We start from the raw sequence: 23,950 nt of genomic DNA on the forward strand, positions 1-23,950 counted from the left end.
GGAATTTTTCGTTTAAATTATATCTGAGACTTGATAATTGGAAATCTAAAATCAAACTTTGCATAGATGGGGCGGAGCTCCTGAAATTTTTACAGATATGGGACTTGTGGCAGTTGATAGAGCTTATCGATGACTATTATAGGTATAACTTCAATCAAAATCGTTGGAGCCGTTTTCGAGAAAATCGCGAAAAACCCTGTTTTTGACAAAATTTTCGCCATTTTAGCCGCCATCTTGAATTGCATTTGATCGAAATTGTTCGTGTCGGATCCTTATAGTTTAAGGACCTTAAGTTTAAAATTTCAAGTCAATCGGTTAATTAGGAATGGAGTTATCGTGTTCACAGACACACACACACACACACACACACACACACACACACACACACACACACACACAGACCAATACCCAAAAACCACTTTTTTGGACTCAGGGGACCTTGAAACGTATAGAAAACTTGAAATTGGGGTACCGTAATTTTTTTGGAAAGCAATACTTTCCTTACCTATGGTAATAGGGCAAGGAAAGTAAAAATCATGTTTTTGGACTCAGGGGACCTTGAAACGTATAGAAAACATGAAATTAGGGTACCTTAAATTTTTTTGGAAAGCAATACTTTCCTTACCTATGGTAATAGGGCAAGGAAAGTAAAAAGACCTAGGATAACTATTATTTAATGAAAGATTAAGCACAAATCTCATACCTGACCAAAACTGGATCAACCAGCCCCGCACGGGCGAATTCAACCAGTACTTTGGGCAAAGTAGCTGAAAACAATAGTGTCTGTCTGTTTTCTGGAAGCCTCTGTACAATTTCTCTCAACTGTTCGCCAAAGCCCATTTCAAATAACCTGCAAGTCGAATTGGAAAACGGATTGAACTTCAATAGAATGTGAGCAAATTATTAAAAAATATATGAAGCCTATAAAAATATATAATGGGAGGAAAACTGAATCATAGAATGTGACAAATTTTTAGGGCTGTGAAATTACTCTTCACACTTCATATACGATGATAGTCAAATGAAATAGAATATATATATGCTTCTAAAATGTAGGTGAGTACAAATTCAAATTCAGTAAGTCGGGTCCAATGAGTTTCAAGAATATCTCAATGAACGGTCTTGAATATGCATGGCATTGTTGATAATAATTGATATAGAATAATTTAGACAGACAATCCAAATGATACAAGTAGATTTGCAGTACCTTCAAAAAGCATCAGAATAAAATTTACAAAATATTTTCATGTCATATATCCCATCAAATCGTAAAATAAGAATACAAATGGAAATTTTGGTTTTATACAGAAAAAAATTTTAAGTTATGAATATTACTTTAGTAAGAGAGGTGACGATCATTTTGCGCACGTTGTCAAGTCTCACTCTGAAATTCTCACTGACACGTAAATGGATAGAATTTTCGGTATTTGATTGTTCAAAATTATCAAGAACTTCATGAACGGCAATTATATCTGGCCAAATTGACTGTATGGTTTGCGATGTTTTCAAATAGATAATTGGTCCGTATTTTTCAAGACAACGGCCATGTAGTTACAGTAACATCAGCTCGCTATGTTCAAATGCTGAACAACTTCCGTTTGATTCCATGTGAATGAGAACCCTTATTTTCAACAAGATGGAGCAACTGAGGCCAAAGTATCAGTTTACCTTATTAGAAATCTTATTCCGAACCGCTTGATCAGTGACCTCCATGATCACTCCTCATTTTTATGGGGATACCTCAAGTCAAAGGTTTTTGAGACCTGTTCAGCAACAATACAGGACTTGAAAATGCGGATAACACAAGAAATTCGTGCAATAACATCTGACGTGTTACGGCGTGTTAGTGAGAATTTCAGTGTGAAACTTGATCAATGTGTGCATAATAATGGGCGCCAACTTACTGGAGTAATATTCAATTTTTTTTCGTATAAAACCAAAATGTTCATTCGTGTTATTACAGTTTGTTGGAATATATGACTTGGAAAATATTTTTTATGAATTTTATTTTAAAACTTGAAATAGTTTCGTTTGACTGTCCCACATTGTATTAGGGAATTGCATTACTAAGTGATTGGCAATTTAATAACATGATTGAAAGATATTTGATACCTGTCAGCCTCATCAAAGACGATATATTCGATACTGTTGAGTTTCAAGCTCATCTCAACACAGACATGAAGGAATCGGCCCGGAGTGGCAACGATCACTTCCGGATTGTTGTGGATGGCTGAGAACTGCGATTCCATGGCATCTCCTCCTAACACTATCGCCGATCTTATTCCAGTGAATTTGCCAATCTCTTTCAGAAATTTCAGCGTCTATAAAATGAGAAACATGACAAAAAGTGTATTGGATCGTTCCTGTTATTGATTGGATAATCAGTTTCAATGATTTGTGTTTTGTGTATCATTGAATAATGAGTAACATGAGTAACAATTAAATAATTGAGTAACATGGTCCAGAAACGCAATATTTTATTGAAATACTCAACAGTCATTCTATTATAATCCTAAAGTAAATAATTTTGTTGAATTTTCCATGTTTCTGCATTGTCTGCCAACTATTAGAGTTTTCTGTCAGAGTTCAATCAGAAATTTCGTCACATTGCTATCATGGTTTGTTATAGTTTTAGTCAGAATGAATATCAATGTATGAATAAGGCATTTAAAAATCTACTTCGAACGATGTCACCGTTTCTGTTCAAAACATATTCCATAGGATCTCTATTTCATTGGACACCATCCTACAAAGTACCAGCACTGGAAAAAAATAATCAGCTAGAAATTTATATATTGAAGAAACAAAGAATAAATTTTGATGAATCACTATGTAAATGTTGTGACGGCCTGCTCCAGGGAGGGCATGGACCACACAAAAAAAATATAAATGTATGAAAGTTCTCACTTTTATGGGTACATGAATATATGCCCCTCTGTGTGATATCAGAACTGAGAATTTACTTAATTGGTCAAGAAATTTGTAGGTTATCCCAGATTTGGGATTGGAATATTTCAATTGTAATGAGCTTAAATAAAGCAATCTTAAAATTATTACCTGTTTGTTGTTCTGATAAAGAGCCAATGCAACCTGAACAAAGACATAGATCACAAATCCATGTATGATTGTGTCTCTCACCGCTATCAGAATTAATAATGAGTACTTCATTAAATAAATATAATTTCTGAAAAGAGGTTCGAGTACAGAATCTAATCCTATCAGTGTTGGGTTACATTGACTTAAATCCTGCAAAATGCCGCATACACTGTTTAATTTAGTCTGGAAATTATGAGCTAAGCCACCGACAGTGACCAATGTAAAAGCAAATGTAAGCAGAATTATATTGATTAATTCCGCAGTGATCCACTGATACATTAGCAACCATCTACAACTTTGCACTCAATTAATTTCCCGACTTGTTTCACTGACCATATGAGGTCTACCAAAATACCAATGGTAACGTGTCAAAGACGATATTAAGGTTTTTTGAAAAGAAACGAACTGGAAGATATGCTCAGTTATTTCAATATATTGACAATTTTCAAGATAAGCAGATAGTAAATTATAATTTTCAAATGAATAGTGGTGATCAGTATAACGTGTTCTGGTTTAACAATACCAGACATGTACCATTTACAATTTAATAATTATTTAAAAAACCGAAGAAAATAATATGATAAAATGATAATTACAGGGTCGTGAGTTCTGCTTTGGAATAGCTTGATCGATAAACAGATTATAAATTAATTTAATTTAATGATGATTATTATAATGTAGATTAACGTTGGATTTTCCCTGATTGCAATCTGGTCATGACCATTAATTTTCTCTAGAATTTATATCACTTATGAATCGTAGATGGGGCCCCAATTTATCAACTCACGCGACTCCTTTTTTCTTGGTTCGCAAATAATTATTCCTCTGCCATGTGCTGGATTTTCTGGCCTCCAAGTAGAACGTGTTGCTGGTATATTACTCGGCGATTCATGTAGATTCAATCGGGTATTTTACGTTAATGATTATTTTTACAAACCAAAGGAACTTTACAATTAACATTAAATTAACAAACAAACAATTAGAAAAGCAATTTACATAAAATTTTTCAACAAAAATGCAAGTTTACTAGGAACGTGTGACTAGGGCAAGGTCAGTGCTAGAGAAGAAGAAGTCTCCTTCCACGAATTGAGCTTACAATTCTTTGAATCTCTCTGTTTCTAATTTGCATAAGACAATTGCTATTGGTTGTAGCTGAGTGACGTAGTGCACACGTCATATTTTTATGAAAAATAGTTCCTTTGTTTACATTCAATTCCCTGACTTACAAGACAAATAAATACATTAAAACATAAATATAATTCAATTCCAACAGTGTAGGTGAATTATAATAATAAATAAAATTATAATAACAGAGATCTCGACATTCTGTGTTGCATCTCAACAATTCAAATTTTGGTATCCCTATCTTTATCCTCTGATTGGTTGTTCATGCAAAGAGGAATAAATCTAACAAGATCGCTTCTATTTAATATTTATTTGTTGATAATCCAAACAATAAATGTAATTAAATTGAATAATACCGTTCGTCAATGTAGACTTACATACAAAGAGTATTTATAACCTTTTTGTTGTTACTGTACATCAGCATAATATATCTTTTTTATAATTTGTTTTTCAAGAATAAACTCATTTATTGTGCCAATGATTTCGATTAACTTATTATTATAGATTCCTTTTTCCTTTTCTACACAATAACAAAAAATAATAATTCACAAATAATGGCATGCTATCACATTATATTATATAATACGCAGGTCTGATTGATCTCAACTCTATACTAGTGTTCTAAGCATTCAAACGTTTTAGGTTATTAGGTTTACCACAACATTTCCTTAACCTACAAATGCGATTGTAATATAATAATTTTATAATTAATAGAATAAATAATATAATAAGTAATATAATTTCTCAATTGATTTACTGGAAGAGACCGATTCAATCTGATATTATTATCAGTAACGGTACCTATTACCATAGGTAAGGAAAGTATTGCTTTTTACTTTCCTTGCCCTATTACCATAGGTAAGGAAAGTATTGCTTTCCAAAAAAAATTAAGGTACCCTAATTTCATGTTTTCTATACGTTTCAAGGTCCCCTGAGACCAAAAAAAAAAATGATTTTTGGGTGTTGGTCTGTGTGTGTGTGTGTGTGTGTGTGTGTGTGTGTGTGTGTGTGTGTGTGTGTGTGTGTGTGTGTGTGTGTGTGTGTGTGTGTGTGTGTGTGTCTGTGAACACGATAACTCCATTCCTAATTAACCGATTGACTTGAAATTTTAAACTTAAGGTCCTTATACCATGAGGATCCGACAATAAGAAATTCAATAAAATCCAATTCAAGATGGCGGAAAAAATGGCGGATAATTACTAAAAAACCATGTTTTTCACGTTTTTCTCGAAAACGGCTCTAACGATTTTCTTCAAATTCATACCATGGATAGCTATTTATAAGCCATATCAACTGACATGAGTCTCATTTCTGGGAAAATTTCAGGAGCTCCGTAATATTCTTGAGAAAAATGGCGGATAATGACTAAAAATCCATGTTTTTCACGGTTTTCTCGAAAACGGCTCTAACGATTTCCTTCAAATTTATACCATGGATAGCTATTTATAAGCCCTATCAACTGGCATGAGTCTCATTTCTGGGAAAATTTCAGGAGCTCCTTAATATTCTTGAGAAAAATGGCGGATAATGACTAAAAATCCATGTTTTTCACCGTTTTCTCGAAAACGGCTCTAACGATTTTCTTCAAATTCATACCATGGATAGATATTCATAAGCACTATCAACTGGCATGAGTCTCATTTCTGGGAAAATTCCATGAGCTCCGTAATATTCTTGAGAAAAATGGCGGATAATGACTAAAAAACCAGGTTTTTCACAGTTTTCTCGAAAACGGCTTTAACGATTTTCTTCAAATTTAAACCAAGGATAGCCCTATCTATGGATCATTTAAACTATTCATAAGCCCTATCAAATGACATGAGTTTTTTTCCTGGGAAAATTGCAGGAGCTCCGTAATATTCTTGAGAAAAATGGCGGATAATTACTAAAAAACCATGTTTTTCACGATTTTCTCAAAAATAACTTGACCGATTTTTTTCAAATTCATACCCTGTATAGTTATTTATCAGCTCTATCAACTGGCATGAGTCTCCTTTCTGGGAAACCAATGGGGGGTCCACCCCATCCTTGGGAAATGGACTTAGTAACCTCCTTCTCGTGCATGAGGTAGGTAGGTAGCGCAGTTCATAAAAAGAACACATAGTCGAGATATTTCATCTGTAGAACAGCTGTTTTGACGACTTTAAAAAAATGACGACTAAAAAAATCATCGAATTTCACAATTCACACAAAGAAAAAGTACTTTGAAAACAATTATATATACACATATACAGAAGTCTGATCGTAGTTTCAAATATGAGCAAGGAAAGTTGTGTGAGTGTACCACACCAGATTTTTTCATTTAGAGATTGTTTGCTGCTTCTGCCTTGATTTTTCATAATATGATTTAAAAAATTAGTTTTTGAAGTAGCCACTATAACGAATCGTCACAATGTTCAACTCAATTTATACTCAAATGGGTTGAAAGATACTCGTTATTATAAGAAATCGATTACTTTTACTATGAGAATGAAGCAATAGCCTAATCATTTGCAACATACCTGGATTGCCAGCTCCCTGGTTGGTGACAGTATCAATGCTCGCACTCCAGTTTTCATTGAGCGACGTTTCAGTTTTTCAAACAGTGGAATAAGAAAACAGGCAGTTTTACCACTTCCAGTTCTGGCCATAGCAACAACATCTCGTCCCTCGAGTACCAGAGGTATAGTCTGCAAAATATGAATAAATAAGATATATGGCCTATGATGTATTCTATGAGTAGATGACGAAGACAGGACCACATTATCACAGAGAATCATATAGGTACTGTATCGTTAGACATAATACATCGTAAACTAAAAGTTCTATGATGAAAGCTTGCAAAAGATGATAATCACAGAATTCTTCTGGAATGTTGATTACTTACACAGAATTCATTCCTAGCTTCTCAAATTCAGGAGACAGTGCTTGAAGAGGAATTTCTTGAATCTTATCAAATAAGAGCAACCAAAACCCCTTATTTTCCGGTATTTTCGGAAATTGGCATAGGGCATAATGAATTTTGGGGTGCTCAATCCGAATATGGAATCAGAAGTGTCCTACCTACATTTTTAAGAAGGTTAGACTTTCAGAAAAAGTAATGAGTCATAGCAAGAGCGCTCGACACTGAAATACGAAACCATTGCACAGCTTGTCGTGCGGAACATTGGTCTGGCTCATGTTGTGCCGAGAAACTGCAGTCACATAATGTTACAGACCTTCCATTACTACATGTTGCCATTATGCAAAATCCAGTCATGTTAATGCTTCAAATCTGTGGCAATGGAAACGAGGCTTCGAGGAACGTAGTAGGTGCTAGTGTAGTAGGACCTGGAGCTATCGTTTTGAAAAATGTTTTAATTCAAACGGAGAGACTCTATCTTGATGGAACAAAACTACGAGGACGACTGATTTGAACTGACAGTTAAATCCAGCACAGCGTGTCCTATCCCATGCTTTCCCTACTAGCGTATGCATCCTATATGATAGAGATAAGCTATTTCCAGACTTTATTACTGATTTCGCGGGATTGCAACAATCGTGGCTCAAAAAATAACTATCAGAAAGCCGAATATATATTTTCTTGTCGATCTATCTTTAAATCATCATGAATCATGAGTTCCCGCTCTCTTAGATTCATCACTTGGCTATCTTTGCCTACAAGTAGCATGACAGTTGGACAACAGGCTCCCACATACACATTCATTCCATTGGGTCGAGGAATGTTGTAAGACTTCAGCATCACCGTACAAGATTTTATAAGCTGAGTACAGAACAAATGAGTTGGATGTTTTATAATTCGTTGCCAATCAAGTTAAAGAAAGCGCAGCCACATGGCCTATTCAGTAAGAGGGCTAAGGATTGGCTAATTGAAGAATGAACTTATAGTTGGAAAGCTCTAGTAAGATGAAACTGCTTTTGTTCTTTTTACTTTTATGCCGCATCTACATGTTGGCCTAGTCGCTAGCCCAGCCTGATAATTCAAAGTAAGTGAATGAAGGCCAGCACTGGCAAACCACCCATCCACACATTGGCGCTGGCCGACATTGGCCTTCGTTGGCACACATATGCGGAATTACAGAAATATAACTAAAATGTTTTGCATTGTTCATTTATAAATTATTACGCACATTGTTTGCATTACCATATGTTATGTGTAGTTATTTTTGAATATTGACAGCATGAAGATTGTCAATATGTTAAAATTTGATTTAAGTGGCCGATCTAGTATTAATCATGTGAAGTTTCTAGGCATCACATTACAAAATAATTTAAAGTGGGAAAAGCAAGTCAGCTTATTGTGTAGTAAGGTGTCTAGAGGTATTTTTATGCTTAGCAGATTAAGGCATATTGTTAGTCTTGATGTGTTGATTGCTGTTTATCATGCATATATTCAGTCTCATTTGGCATATATGGCATTGTTGCATGGGGGAGATATTCAAATGTGAAGAAACTTTTTATATTACAAAAGAGAGCTATTAGAGTAATTTGTAATAAGGATAGTAGAACCCATTGTAAACCATTGTTTAAGAGCCTAAGAATCATGACAATTACTGCACTGTATGCTTTCGAATGCATTATGAAGTCAAGATGGCAGTGGAAGAGGTTGCAAACTCGCCGTGTGGTGTCTGTGTTAAAACCATAAAAGAAAATGAAGACGCAATTTTTTGTGATTTATTTTGCGAAAAAGTGTCTCACGCGAAGTGTATGAAAATTTCTAATGATAATTACGTGAAGATCCAATCACTTGGGGACATTGTGAAGTGGCACTGTGGAGTCTGTGATAATAGGTTAGCTTCATTGAGGAAGCTAAATTTTGACGACTTTCTATCCATATCAACAAAGGTAGACAAAATGGACACAAAACTAAATTTAGTTAGGTCTTTTAATAATGATCTATTAGAAAAGATTGACATTTTAATAGACTTAAAATTGAAAAATATGCGTGACGAAAACAGTAACAGTTCAAAACACGTTGTTAAACCAGCTGTCTGTTTGAAATCGAACTTTAACGAGCGTGTAGGAACAAAACTTCCCACCAGCCACAGCCTTCGAAGTCAGCGAAATAAGTCGACAGTTCGAAGAAAGTCGATAGTGAATATCGACCTGGTTAAATGTGACAATAAATTATCGACAAAGGGCAATGATCGACCGGATAGTGACGACGTTGATGTCAACAAAAACAAGGACGACTCAATTGTCCAAGTAAAATTACCCAATGAAGTTGATCCAGACCCAGAGGTTGCTAACTCCAATTTTCCTCCAACCACTGCTTCAAATAATAAAATAAATGAAATAGATTCTCCATTATTTGACTATTCTCTGCAACAGGGAAGCGATAGACTTGAAGAAAATGTAAATAACCATAGTTTTTCTTCAATTAAGTGTAAAGAAAATGATGAATCCGAGTGGAAGATAGCATCAAACAGAAAATATAGAACCAAAAAGACTATCCCACTAGATTATCAAGTGGCTGTATTATCTAAAGATGATGACTCATTAAAAAATATGACTGAGACAAAAATGAACTATGCCAGAGCTACAAGAGCAAACAGGAAAACTGTGAATGTGGCAAACAAGACAATAATAGGGTCAAATACAACCCCAAAAGATGTAGAATTACTGTCTACTCTTGTTGGAGAAAAGAGAGCATGGTTCCACCTGGGGAAAATTAAGAGGGGTACCCCCAATGAGGATGTTGAAAGATTTTTGACCAGGACATTTCCAAATTGTATTTTTACAATCGAAAAACTTGTGAGTAAAAGCGAGTCGTACTGCAGCTTTAAACTGGGTGTTGAATATGACATGAAAGACTCAATAATGGACAGCACCAAATGGCCAAAATATGTCACTCTGAGACGTGTTTTATTCAGAAAGACGCAGGGGGGGACACTAAGGTAGGCTCACCAACACCTTGGATGGAACAGAGACACTATGATACACTCAAGATCATACTTTTAAATGTAGTGTCTCAGAACGAAAAATGATGTCCTTTAAATTTTCGTGGACGAATTGGACCCCAGTATAGTATGCATAACTGAACATTGGCTGAGGGAGGAGGAGATTGAAATCTACAGTAGCATCAAATCACTAAAGCTGGGAAGTATATTCACTAGAAATTTACATAGGAATGGAGGAGCAGCTGTTTATCTGCAAAGAAACCTGAAGTGTACATTTAGTCGATTATGACATAATTGCAGTCACAGTATATCGATCCCCAGATGGGGACTTTGATCAATTCCTGACATTGTTTGATGAGTTCCTATCATTTTTTATAAAAACCCACAAAAGTAGTGTGATGATAGGAGGTGACTTTAACATACATCTCGAGACACCATCCAGGATGAGAGACAGTTTCACAAACCTTTTGCGTCATCATGGATTGTTTGTAGCCAGTCACCTTCCAACAAGAGAAACTGCATGCCTGGACACATTTCTAACAAATATGGATTCCTGGGATTATACAGTTAAAGTAGTTGACCCCATGATTTCAGACCACTGCGCGGTTGTCTTCCAGATCCAACAGGAGGCTGGAAAAGGTGAAATTGCATCAGAGGCTGCATGGAAATCAAATTACAGCTCCTACACCAGAGTAGTCAGAGAAGAGCAAATTCCAGAGCTCTGTCAGAAATTGAGCAGCATAAATTGGAATCAAATATTCAGCACCTCACATCCAGAACTGACATTTGATATATTGATTACTGGGTACATAAGCGCTTTCAACTCTGTATGCCCTAAATTAATGAGGAAATCCACAAGACTCAATAGAGGTCCACTGTGCCACACTTCAAACGAGAGAACATGGTTCGCAGGGGATCTCTGTAGGCAGAAAAACATAGTGATGCTGCTAAACCATCAATACAAGACAGCCAAAACACAAGAAAAGAGACAAAACAGCTACAGGCTCTACCTGAGAGTAAACAATGAGTACCGAAGGAATGTCAGACAGGCAAAGAGAACACAGCCAACATCATCATGAATGCAGACAACAAGTGCAAAGCGGCCTGGGATGTGATCAACGAACATCGTCCAAAGAAGCCCCAGGTAGACTCTCCACTCAGCCCAGACGATTTCAACAATTATTTTGTTGAGGCTGCTGGTAATGTGTTGAAGGACCTGGACGAAACAGGCGACCACGATCCAGTTGTTGGCATCAACACCAGAGATGGTGTAAGTATGTATGTGTGAAAGGAGGTTAACCCATGGAGGATACAGAACATTATCAGAGGATTGAAGAACTCCAAAACACAGGACATTTATGGCCTGTCAACATTTATCTTGAAATCCACAGCACACTTAATAGCAAGACCAATTGCAAGGGAAATAAATGATTGTCTCAGTGTGGGTAAGTTCCCAGATCTACTGAAGATTTCAAGAACAATACCGATTCACAAGAAAGGTGACACCAGCATCCCATCTAATTTTCGACCAATATCAATAGTCCCAATTTTGTCCAAGGTCATTGAGACAGAAATGAAGGTGCAACTCACAAAACTTCGGGAGGGGAACGAAATCCTGGCAAAATCCCAACATGGCTTCAGAAATGGGCGCTCAACTACAAGTGCATTGCTCACCCTGACCAGCAAGATACAAAGTGCCTTTGAGGGTGGTGAAGCCCTGGCCCTCACAATGTGCGACCTGAGTAAGGCTTTTGATTGTGTGCCGCATGACTTACTCATCAAAAAGCTTGAAATGTATGGCATGAAAGGGACCGTGCTAAAAACAATTGTAAACTACTTGCAAAATAGAATGCAAGCTATTTCAATAAAGTGAGCGACTTCAAGAATCAGGAGAGTAGAGCATGGTGTACCACAGGGTTCAGTGTTGGGACCCTTGCTGTTTATTCTCCTCATGAATGATTTCACAGCAAACGAGGAAGCAGTGATTTTTGCAGATGACACTACAATAACAGCGAGAGGTCCAACAAGTGATGAGGCCATTACAAGATCTGCAGAACGGCTATGCAGCGCAAAAAAGTGGTTCTCAGCAAACAAACTAAAGCTGAATGAGGACAAAACAAATACCCTCATTTGCTCACTGCGACGGCAGGAGGCAGATCCGGTCAAGTTGCTTGGCTTCTGGCTGGATGGAAGGCTGAGATGGAGTCACCATGTGTCAGAAGTGTGTCGAAAGCTTTCCAGGGTAATATACATGCTAAAAAAGCTGAGACATATGGCAGACAGGGATAGTTTGGTGATGGCATACCACTCCCTCTTTCACAGCCACATCATGTATGGACTGATCCTGTGGGGACATGTACCAGCAGCAAAGGATGTGCTGCTCCTCCAAAAAAGAGCAGTCCGAACAATCACATTCTCGGGAAGTAGGGACCACTGTAAACCTCTCTCCAAGGGTATGGGGATCCTCACCATCTACAGTCAGTAAGTATTCTGCTCACTATCACACCTGATGGACAACCAGGAAGACTGGACGAGAAGAGATGAAATCCACAGCCACAATACGCGCCGAGCTGCTGACCTTGAGGCATCCCACACACGATTGAGCGGCACCTACAACAGCTACCCTGCAGCAGCCTTCGAATGTTCAACAGGCTGCCCAGCGAAGTGAGAAATTTACCAAGAGATAAACTGCTTAGCACAGTGAAGCTGAAGCTGAACGACAGGCCACTCTACTCATTTGCTGAGCTTGAGGACGAGCCCGTTTTTTGAATCAGTTCTACTCCAACGACTAGCCAAAATGGCTACCAACCAACCTTGTTTATGACACTGTCTATCTGGAATCCCCAGTCTTCGACAACAACAAGTATCAAGTAAGTATCAAGTACACAAAGAAAAATGTAAACAGTTTTCCAATCAATAGTAATGTTCACAGCCATTTTACTAGACAGGCTACAGCACTCAGAAGAACTCAGTGTAACTACCACTTTATGTTGAATAGTTTTGTTGAGTTTGGAAAAAGAATTTACAATAAGTTACCAGTTGAAATAAAAGAGCTTGAAATAAGACAGTTCAAAATTTGTGTAAAAAATATTTTAATTGACTGCTGTCCTTACAGTATAAATGACTTGATGTAATGCATAAATAATGTGATGTAATTTTTATGACCTGTGATATATTGATGTAAAATTTGTTGTAACTGCTAACCTTACAGTTTGAAATACTAAATAATGTGATGTAATTCTTTGACCTGTGATAAATTTTTAAAATTGTGATTGTTTGTATATTTTTTGACGATGTCTTGCATTATTGTTTTTAATGTTCTGACAATAAACGAATCTTGAATCTTTATCATAACCAATGACATATGAGAATAAATACCTAACTGATAAACAAGAAAAAATTAATTCAACCCGAGTTCAGCACTTATCCAAAATTGTTGATCACGGTTGGTACACTCTAAGAGATAAAATGCTAGGCGGCACATTTATGCCTTGCAATAATTTCCATTTTATGTAGATTCTGCTATGGATTCAAATCATCCGAAGCAATTACATATTTATAAGTAAAATTACAAAATCTGCTCACCTTTCTTTGAATAGGAGTCGGAATTTTGTATCCTTTCTTTTGAATTCCTTTTATCACCTGATGGCTGAGACCAAACACATGGAAGCCACCTTGTTTTTTGTTGGAAGCATTTGAGATGTTACCTTTCTTCAAATCAGACACATCATTATTAATTTCCTCACCAAAGCCAATAACGCTTGTTTCAGCTTCCATCTAAAAAATAAAAATGTTAATAAGATGCAAGTATTGGAAAATTACAGTTAAGTACATAGATGAATATGTAAAAATATCCTTATTTGTCAATACAGGAGTGCAGAACCAAAAATAGTATTTTGTACACCGTAGGTTGAAAACCAGTGAAATTATATATGGAAACCTTGTAAATAATTTTCAGATAGATGATTTAGGCCTAATTTGCATTTCAAATTATAAAAGTTTAATGATTATTGGCAAAATAACAACCAATAAATGACCCAGTGACATCTTAAAAATAAAATATTATTTGATCAGACCCAAATTAGTTAACTATAATAAATAATCCACAAAGGCATATAAAATTGTTTTTAAAAATAGAGCTTAAAACTTTACAAACTTTTTTACTGAACTAAAAAAATATTACATGATCACCTAATAGACTAATAAATACGACGAATGGACTTTAAATATTGATATATTAATATTGAGTTTAACCAGTATTGAAAACATTAACATCAATTAATGATTTATAAAAATGGTAAAAACCCTAGATCCTAGAATTGAAAGGCTAGAGCTAGACAATATACGGTAATATTGGAAAATCATAATATTAATATTATTCGGAATAGTTGAAAAACGATTATAGTATAAAGATGAATACTTACTCTGATGAATAGATAGAACCAAGTTTTTATTCCTCAAATTATAATTTAAATCAATAAATTAATCAACACATCATAAGGCCACATGTATATTCTCACAACATAACCTACAAACAGAGACAGAGAAATGAAAATGAAAAGCGTGAATAGATGATAAAGTAATAAGAAGACTCTCATAGCATGACATATTGGAAAAGATGTGAACTGGTAAAATTGTTCAAAATATTGAATTTATAATCTAGCAAGAACAAAATTTGAATTGATAACAGTGACAAAAATGAACTTGGAATATAATAATTATAATTTCATAGGAACAGTTATTGTGATAGAAATATAGTTCTATGTCTATCTATGGTTGATGTATTCTATGTGTTCTAATAAAGAAATGTGAGATCAAGCTGCTTCAAAATTCAAAGGTAAGGTTATAATAAATATCTTTATTTTGAAATTTTAAAATCTGTTTCTGTTCTGAGATTAAAGTTTTTCAAATAATCGTTTTATCAGAAATCTATTTACATAATGCAGTTATAGAATTTTACATATTTATATTTCATATAATATTGTTCACATTGTTTTCAATGTAAGTATAATGTATTTAAATTTACTTCTTATAAAAAGGCTTTATCCTCATTATTTGTAGGCAAGTAATCTTTGTAATGTATGATAGAATAGTTTGAAACTTCATCAGTTATTATAGTGTTGAAATTATTGTAGATTGATATGTTAATTAAAATTAAAAGATCAATTTATCTTGGAAAGTGTGCTATTCCAATTCCAATAAGTTGAGGTTATGTTGGCTCTTGTTTGGAAATTTGAGCGGGAATTATTCTTATACCGGTACATATAGTAAAGCATTTAAAATAATAGCTATTATCTACGGTATATAAGAGACAAAAACAAAAAATCATGGTCAGAAAGGTAAAATACTTTATCGTATATTTTCCAAAATTAATTCACTTACTATAACTTACCATATTTATATGAATAGGCCTACTGACTTACAGTAGGCCCTTTTCTCAACTTCTTGTCATCAAATTAGACGTTGTCTAATTTTTGTGATCAAAAAACATAAGAAGTTTCTAGATTAATTCCAACCAAAAATTTGATGACAGGTATGTTGGCAAAGACTAGAATTTAGCCGGCCAACGCTATATAGGTCATCAATTTTAAAGTGTTAATTGTAATTTTTTTTCAAGATTGTAATTATTCAATTTACTTATAATAGCTATGTAGTTTTAGTACCGTATGCTATTTGTTAGGATGTTAACGATGTCAGTTTCTAATTTATCAATGATAATTCAATTATTCTATTGCACATGAAAATGAAAAATAAATCCTCAAATAATATTAAAAATACAAGTTATATACTAAATGGAAAGAAATTATTAATCATCTGATAGTTTTGTAAGCTATTTGAACCATTTACTTATTGACTATATACAGAGTGTCTCACCAAGATTGTAACAGCCGTTGACCATAGATTCTACTCAACATTTCTGACAAAAAATGTTCAGTAAACGTTTTTCCTATCGACCTTGGTTTTCGAGATAGGCCTATATAGATTTTTCAACATTTTAAAAGAACCAAAATGAGTTTAGAAATAGAGCCAACATTACATTTTCTAAACCAAATTTTTATAAAAACATTTTGAGAGACTAGTTTCTGTTGTTGCACCATTTCTCTCAAGTTGTTACTCATCTCAAGTAACTGGTTTGTTATTTTATTCGAAATTGACTATATCATTTTTTATGATGGAATCAGTGCTGTAGACTATTTCAAATTATTATCATTTATTTCCAATGACCAGGCATTCCTGGATAGATCGATCACGTCTTCAGTTATAGGATGGTCATAGTTGACTAGACCCAACTATAGGCCCGCCACAACGTAGACCCACGCTAATCCATGAAAAGCAACCCACGCCGTGGGATGTTTTGTAAACTATTGCTAAGCTTCTCCAGACATCTGTGTAATACATGCAATGAATAATCCACTTGTCAGCTGATTGATTATGAATAATTCTATAGCAATGGTTTACAAAACATCCCACGGCGTGGGTTGCTTTTCGTGGATTAGCGTGGGTCTACTTTGCGGTGGGCCATATGAGCGTATAATAGAGGTACTGTAAGATATAGGCCATACGAAAAACCAAACATGGTGTATTTCAAATCGAAAATTGGTGGATTGTTTGTTTTTTTTTTATTAAATTCCAATTTTACAAAGATTAACATCAACATTTTTAGGTGCTCTTAGAAGTTATAGGAAGGAGAATTAATCAGCCTGCAAATATAAAAATACCTCTTGAGGAGAAAATACTTTTTACAGTTTGGATGTTGAGCAAACCAGAGACATTCTTAGCTGCTGATGACAGATATAATTTTTCTCAAAGTACTGCTCATAGAACATTCTATGAGATAGTGGATGTCATTGCAGCTTCAGTAGATGAACATGGTCAACACCCTTGCAGCAACAAAAGTCATCTGATGTAATTAATAATAATAGCCTTTACCAACTTCATAACTTGTGCTTGCTACATAAGAACTTCCTTTAATACAAGATTATCACCGGGTTGCACAACGGTCTGTTAACTTTTAATCCCAAATAAATTTCACTTTTGTTGCTTCAGTAGTCCACACATGACCCTCTGTGGTGACTTCTGTAACATGAAGAAAACAATGATATTAAAACATCATTAAGTAGTGAACATGATTGACTTCCATAAGGTAGGTCTACTAAGCATTATGTTATAATTACAAGTAGTGCAGTCTATATACAGTGGTGCTTGCAAAATACATTGTAGTTCTTAATTTTCAATATGTTATAAATCACTCTCAAACAGGCTGTATCAGTGCCACTTTTTTGAAGTTGTCTTTTGAAGGAAACTTCAAGCTTGGCTACAAAATCTTACAGAAGCTTGATTAAATTACACCGGAAGAGTAGCTCAAATTATGTTATAATCACATATAACATAGAAGAAACGCGTCTATAGTGAGGTCACGTTATATTGGCAGTAGAGTAATATAGAAGAACAACGTTGCCGATTCTCTGCCTTTTATAGCTGATACCAGTATATCTTATGTAACTGTTCATTCTTCTTTAGAACAATCAATTATTGTAGGCTACTCATCAAGTGAATTTACTTTTCAATAAATAATACACTTGCATAATTAGATTGAAAATTTTGTTAATAATTAACAATTATTGATCATTTTTCAACATTGTAAAAAATCTGGCAAAAGGATAGCAACACCAATGTTAATCAAATACTGACTATCCTAGGAAAAATTAAAGGTTACAAATTTTCCTAAACATTTTATTCGTCTCACAGTTTTAGAGATTTCTCTATACTGTAAGTCTTCTATGTTTTTCTCTGTATCTTCTTTAGTATTGACGAAAAGACAGACTTCTTTCAATTGTGGAGTAGCTTGGTTTAAGTTTTCAAAATGCAATGGGTTTAAAGCTGCATATTATACACCAAAGTTTTCACAGATTCTTCTATAAAAAAGTTGTTGATTATCTTTAAAAATTTGCTGTTCTCAAACAATGTAGAGCAACAAGAGCTGTCAAAATTTTCGCTAAGAAAGCATGGACTTGTAATGAAGGAAAATTTTGTTGGCAACTTTCTGAGTGTTTAGAATGTATGGAAAACAAAAATCATGTTAGATAGAGGGATTTTTACAAGTTGAGGAAGCAATTTTGCTGTAATTTTAACATATTGCCATAATTTGTTGAAAACTTTGAATGACAACTCTAATGTAAAAGCTCCAAGTTTTTAGCTTGGCGTAAATTATCACAGTATCTACAAAAAATAGCAGCAGAATATGGTAAAATTATTTATACCAATGTGACTACTATCACTAATCGTTATTACGGTATGTGATAGAAATTATATTATAAGAGGATTGCATAAAAGCGCCTTACCTGCTGCTAAACCAGCCATCTCGATGTGGCCATAGTTTTGTTTCAGATAGGACTGGAAGAAGTCCAAGCTGCCTGTAAAACAAAAATCATAAAGTTTCAGTACTTGAGCTATTAAATTTAAATTAAAATCAATCTTTATGAAATGCAGAGGACCTGCATAGCAAATAAAATTATTCTTATAGAAAGCAAGAGATAATTTTTATAATCTTTATAATGCATAGGCCTATTCCATAGAATAACAAACTTTTCAATGAAATGAAAATGAGTGAAGTTTATTAGGTTTAAGTTTATGTTTAGCCGATTAAGTATTCTGAAATTTGATAATGAAATTCTATTTATTTTTTAATAAATTATGCCATAAACAAAATACGAATAGGTATTGAGGTTAAACAGCTATGAAAATCTAAGAAGTAGCCAAAATCAAAAGTAAATATTTCAATGCTATTTAAATGGATCAATAACTTTCATGACCACACAGAATAATATTAACAAAATATTATATTATTTATTTTATTATTCACAATTTCCTTGATGAACACTAAAAAGCCTACTGTAACAGTTTTGGATACCGTAGATCACGTCATGAGCACAAATATATTTTAATATAATAGTTATACTAAACTAATAATATTGTCAAAAATGCAATTAATAAACTTACCAGCCAATAATGTGTGAATTTTCTCCTTTCCAATTATTTTATAAAATATGCCTTCAAAAACAAACTCATGTTTGTATTCGTAATAATCCTCCATATTTGCATTTAGTTGTGTTGTTTACTTGACTGCAGACCAGAGCAGACGACGCGAAACTTTCAACCAATAGGAGCGCTCCGATTCCGGGTGACTCGAGCTAAACTTCGTAGCCCGTACTATTTGGTCGGGTCACGATTCCTGACCCGGGCTAGAAAAATCAAAGATGGCGACCGGGTGATGAACTGTCAAAAGCTCCCATGAAACGCGGGTCACCTAGCTCGAGTCACTCGAGTCATTGGAGCAGTGTATCCCTGAAGACGCTCAAAGGTAAGGTTATAATAAATATAAATATCTTATTTTGAAATTTTAAAATCTGTTTCTGTTCTGAGATTAAAGTTTTTCAAATAATCGTTTTATCAGAAATCTATTTACATAATGCAGTTATAGAATTTTACATATTTATATTTCATATAATATTGTTCACATTGTTTTCAATGTAAGTATAATGTATTTAAATTTACTTCTTATAAAAAGGTTTATCCTCATTATTTGTAGGCAAGTAATCTTTGTAATGTATGATAGAATAGTTTGAAACTTCATCAGTTATTAAAGTGTTGAAATTTATTGTAGATTGATATGTTAATTAAAATTAAAAGATCAATTTATCTTGGAAAGTGTGCTATTCCAATTCCAATAAGTTGAGGTTATGTTGGCTCTTGTTTGGAAATTTGAGCGGGAATTATTCTTATACCGGTACATATAGTAAAGCATTTAAAATAATAGCTATTATCTACGGTATATAAGAGACAAAAACAAAAAATCATGGTCAGAAAGGTAAAATACTTTATCGTATATTTTCCAAAATTAATTCACTTACTATAACTTACCATATTTATATGAATAGGCCTACTGACTTACAGTAGGCCCTTTTCTCAACTTCTTGTCATCAAATTAGACGTTGTCTAATTTTTGTGATCAAAAAACATAAGAAGTTTCTAGATTAATTCCAACCAAAAATTTGATGACAGGTATGTTGGCAAAGACTAGAATTTAGCCGGCCAACGCTATATAGGTCATCAATTTTAAAGTGTTAATTGTAATTTTTTTCAAGATTGTAATTATTCAATTTACTTATAATAGCTATGTAGTTTTAGTACCGTATGCTATTTGTTAGGATGTTAACGATGTCAGTTTCTAATTTATCAATGATAATTCAATTATTCTATTGCACATGAAAATGAAAAATAAATCCTCAAATAATATTAAAAATACAAGTTATATACTAAATGGAAAGAAATTATTAATCATCTGATAGTTTTGTAAGCTATTTGAACCATTTACTTATTGACTATATACAGAGTGTCTCACCAAGATTGTAACAGCCGTTGACCATAGATTCTACTCAACATTTCTGACAAAAAATGTTCAGTAAACGTTTTTCCTATCGACCTTGGTTTTCGAAATAGGCCTATATAGATTTTTCGATATTTTCAGAATATGCCTACAAATAGGTCATTAAATACTCAATAACTCGAAAACTACTGGTGAATTTCAATTCCAAGGGTATTGTTGGAAAGAAAAACACATTTGAAACAAGATTAATGTAATTTTATTTGTTGTTACATATTTTGTAGTTTTTTATTAGGGCTCCAACTTGAAAAAATTATATTCTTCAAATTCAAAGTCAAATTTCAAACAATTTTTTCTCGATTTTTCTCCGGGTAATTATAGTGGTTTCAATATTACAAAAACTTCTTCATTTCATAAGCTTTCGAATGAGTATAAATTCGAAAAGGTAAGATAAAGTGTTCAAAACTGCTAATATCTGGAATGAACACCTTCAAAATGAGGAAATTCACAAACAGCATGCATCAAGTGGTGATCCTAAGGGTGAAATCACCTGATTTCTCTCTGACAATATTCACACGTTCTAATCAACATTTCAACATTCTACAATGAAATGATTTTCTCAATAACTTGCATTATTTCCTGCACCATAAATCCTGAATAAAATAACAAGAAGTATATGTTTCAGCCTATTTTCAGTATAGTTTTCAGTGTGCTTTCCAGTTCATTAGCATGATATGTATCAACTCTGTCTAGTAGAGAAGTGTTAGCGTTCATTATCATGAAATTCAGTTCATTTCCATGATAAAGTGTTCAAAACTGCTAATATCTGGAATGAACACCTTCAAAATGAGGAAGCTCACTAGTCCGTAAAATCTTTACCATTTATTCTTACAGTGAAAATGAAAGGTCCATGTATGTGTATTGTGGAAATTTACAGCACCTGTTCTTGTGAACGAACGTACTTTTATCTGTGATCTGTCCATAAAATGTTTGAAACACAATCTTGTGCTAAGATCCAATGGCAAGACTGCATCCTTGAAACAGAATCAGCTTCATTCAACTCTTGAAAAGGTCGAAAGCTATTCTTCTTGAATATTCTTTGAACTATCATTCTTGAAACATCCAACATCCCAGCTGCCCGCCGGATGCTGGATCGAGGATAGCCTACTGCTTGAAATATTTAAGATAAGATCAGGTGATTTCACCCTTAGGATCACCACTTGATGCATGCTGTTTGTGAATATCCTCATTTTGAAGGTATTCATTCCAGATATTAGCAGTTTTGAACACTTTATCATTGATCTTACCTTTTCGAATTTATACTTATAAGAATTAGTTATAAAAAAAATGTATAAAATTGTCTTTGCTCTTGTTTCCTCTGTCATACTACAATTTTCAATACCTATACTTCAACTAGGCCTTTTGATTGCCGTAGCCTAATCACGTGAGCGAACAGTAACTACAGAAAACCGGGTAGTATTTTATTCCTACCCTATTGTTTTTGATTGACAATCATGGTTTAAAAAGGCAAATCAAAGGTTGACAAAAAGGTAATATCCCTTAGTTCAATGAAGATTTTAAGTTCAAGCGAAATGTATATTATTTTTTACTAGAGTGATGTTATGACTTCTGTTAGTACCGTCGGATAGACGAGTAGTTCGCCGGATAGGACACACTGTCCGTAATTTTATTGTACATTGTCCGTTCATTCCACGTAGTTCTGTGTTGTTAAGAATGTGACGCTATTTAGGGCACCAATACACAATTATATAACTTATTATATTATTATATATCTGACCAAATCTGTAATCATCGTTCTATTTTGTTCATTTTTAATAAATCATTTTGTAGTCTGATAAGCAATCAATTCTTTGATTCCAATCTAAAAGTTGTTCAAATATTTACGACTTTGTAATTAGGGCCCTAAAACACATAAACTACATTTTTCTAGTACCACTTCAGATAGTAAAGAATTCATGCTTTATTTTTTGACATGCTAATGAAGTGTCTTCTCGAGTATGCTTATTCTATGGTAGTGTCTAGCAAGCTAAAACTAGTTTTAAGTTGATCAAAATATTATTTAAAAGCCTTACACTAAATCTTAATCACCAGTTTTGAGCTTTGCGCATAATGGCGACGGCCATGATTTCAACCACTGATTGATAATTCTCACGCTCCCGCTGCCGTCATGTGACTTGCACAGGTTTGCGCAAGGCTTAAACAAGTGTGGAAGAACTAAAGAATAACCATGCAATTGCATGGCATTGCAAACAGCTCTCGTCCGACTGCATTTCTTCAACATCAACTGAATTCATTATTTGGCTGGTAGATTAGAAAAATCTAAATATCTATCAATTACTTGAAATGATGTGCCAGTAAATATTGCTCTTCCATTCTTATACAGGACTTAAAGCTGGAAAATTTAATTTTGGTTAGAACAGAAGAAATATAAATATCATCAACAGTTGGCAAAGATGAAAAGTTTTGTTGTTAGATTAATCATTTCACAAGTTAATTCAATACAGAACCTACATCAGTGATTGCTTTGTTTGCAAATAAAAACGTTTGACTCTAGTTAATTTTTTGTTTCGTATTTTCCAGACAAGATGGTTCTATCTACAAAGCAGAAGAAAGCTGCTCAACAGAAAAACGACAGTAGGAAACAGAAGACATTCGATAAGAAGCTTGTCATCAAAGCCAAACGCCAGAAAAATCCTCTAGCACCGTTTGAAGAGTTTCACAAATATGAAAATGATGATGGACAATTCAAAATTAGTTGCAAGAGATCAGTTGAAGTCGATCCAGAGATGTGGGAGTGGCTTTTCGGTTTGGAAGAAAAGAATATGAAGAAAATGTATACTGAGAGCGAATGGGGGTGGGACTTTGAGAAGAAAAAGCAAGAAATGACTGATGTTTCAGCGTATTACTTGATTGCCACCTCTGCTAAGGGTGAGCCAGTTGCTTTCTCTCATTTTAGATTTGATATGGACTATGGAGAGCCTGTTCTATATTGTTATGAAATCCAACTTGAAGCCAATGTTCGCCGATTAGGATTAGGTAAGTTCATCATGAATGTATTGGAAAGAATAGGGTTTGCTAATAAAATGGAAAAAGTGATACTGACTGTTTTCAAGAAAAATGATGAAGCTCTAAAATTCTTCTATGCTCTCGGTTTTAAACTTGATGAAACATCTCCCGATGAAGATGAACGAAAGTGCTACGTAATTTTAAGTAAACCGAAGACTGATCCTACTGATGAAAAAGTTTGAATTTATTGATAGGTAATTTAAGTACTCGTAATACACTTCATTGAATTATTGCAATTTAATTTGAGACAAGAGCGCTGTTGAGCTCATGGAAAAAAGCTTATAAAAATAAAATTGGTATTTTTTCAAATTAATTCTTTTATTGTGAATTCAAATTATATAACTCCTTCAAGTCCATAAGTTAGAATCCTGCTTTTGAG

At 34.1% G+C, this 23,950-nt stretch overlaps 2 protein-coding genes across 8 annotated transcripts in view; one reads left to right on the forward strand and one right to left on the reverse strand.

The window, feature by feature from the left end:
* The window catches only part of LOC111048052 (ATP-dependent RNA helicase DDX54), an 82,403-nt gene extending 67,742 nt beyond the window's left edge, over positions 1-14,661 (reverse strand). For 2 of the 4 annotated variants that reach the window (XM_039433442.1, XM_039433448.1), the window contains exons 1-5: positions 14,525-14,640; positions 13,686-13,877; positions 6,723-6,890; positions 2,113-2,321; positions 704-850 (exon numbers count right to left, since the gene is read on the reverse strand). In XM_039433442.1, coding sequence (XP_039289376.1) covers positions 704-850; positions 2,113-2,321; positions 6,723-6,890; positions 13,686-13,877 — 716 coding nt within the window. In that variant the 5' untranslated portion in view covers positions 14,525-14,640. Of the gene's footprint in view, positions 1-703; positions 851-2,112; positions 2,322-6,722; positions 6,891-13,685; positions 13,878-14,524 lie in introns of all 4 variants that reach the window. The other 2 variants (XM_039433433.1, XM_022333890.2) reach the window with 2 other exon arrangements.
* Positions 14,622-23,884, forward strand: LOC111048051 (N-alpha-acetyltransferase 40). 4 transcript variants are annotated; one of them, XM_039433546.1, is made up of 2 exons: positions 14,622-14,937; positions 23,086-23,884. In XM_039433546.1, the coding sequence occupies exon 2, from the start codon at positions 23,091-23,093 to the stop codon at positions 23,751-23,753; it is 663 nt and encodes a 220-aa protein (XP_039289480.1). In that variant the 5' UTR covers positions 14,622-14,937; positions 23,086-23,090; the 3' UTR covers positions 23,754-23,884. The 4 variants fall into 4 exon arrangements, with proteins under 4 accessions (XP_039289480.1, XP_039289497.1, XP_039289471.1 ...); XM_039433563.1 differs by having other exon boundaries at positions 14,916-15,101; XM_039433537.1 differs by lacking the exon at positions 14,622-14,937 and adding an exon at positions 19,456-19,630.
* Positions 23,885-23,950: the final 66 nt, after the last annotated feature.

The sequence above is a fragment of the Nilaparvata lugens genome, chromosome 1 (genome assembly GCF_014356525.2).
Source record: "Nilaparvata lugens isolate BPH chromosome 1, ASM1435652v1, whole genome shotgun sequence".
In the NCBI taxonomy this organism is placed as follows: domain Eukaryota; kingdom Metazoa; phylum Arthropoda; class Insecta; order Hemiptera; family Delphacidae; genus Nilaparvata; species Nilaparvata lugens.

Bases quoted from the DNA above. Each gene is read 5' to 3' on its own strand.
- LOC111048051 (XM_039433546.1), top strand. From the start codon at position 23,091: ATGGTTCTATCTACAAAGCAGAAGAAAGCTGCTCAACAGAAAAACGAC.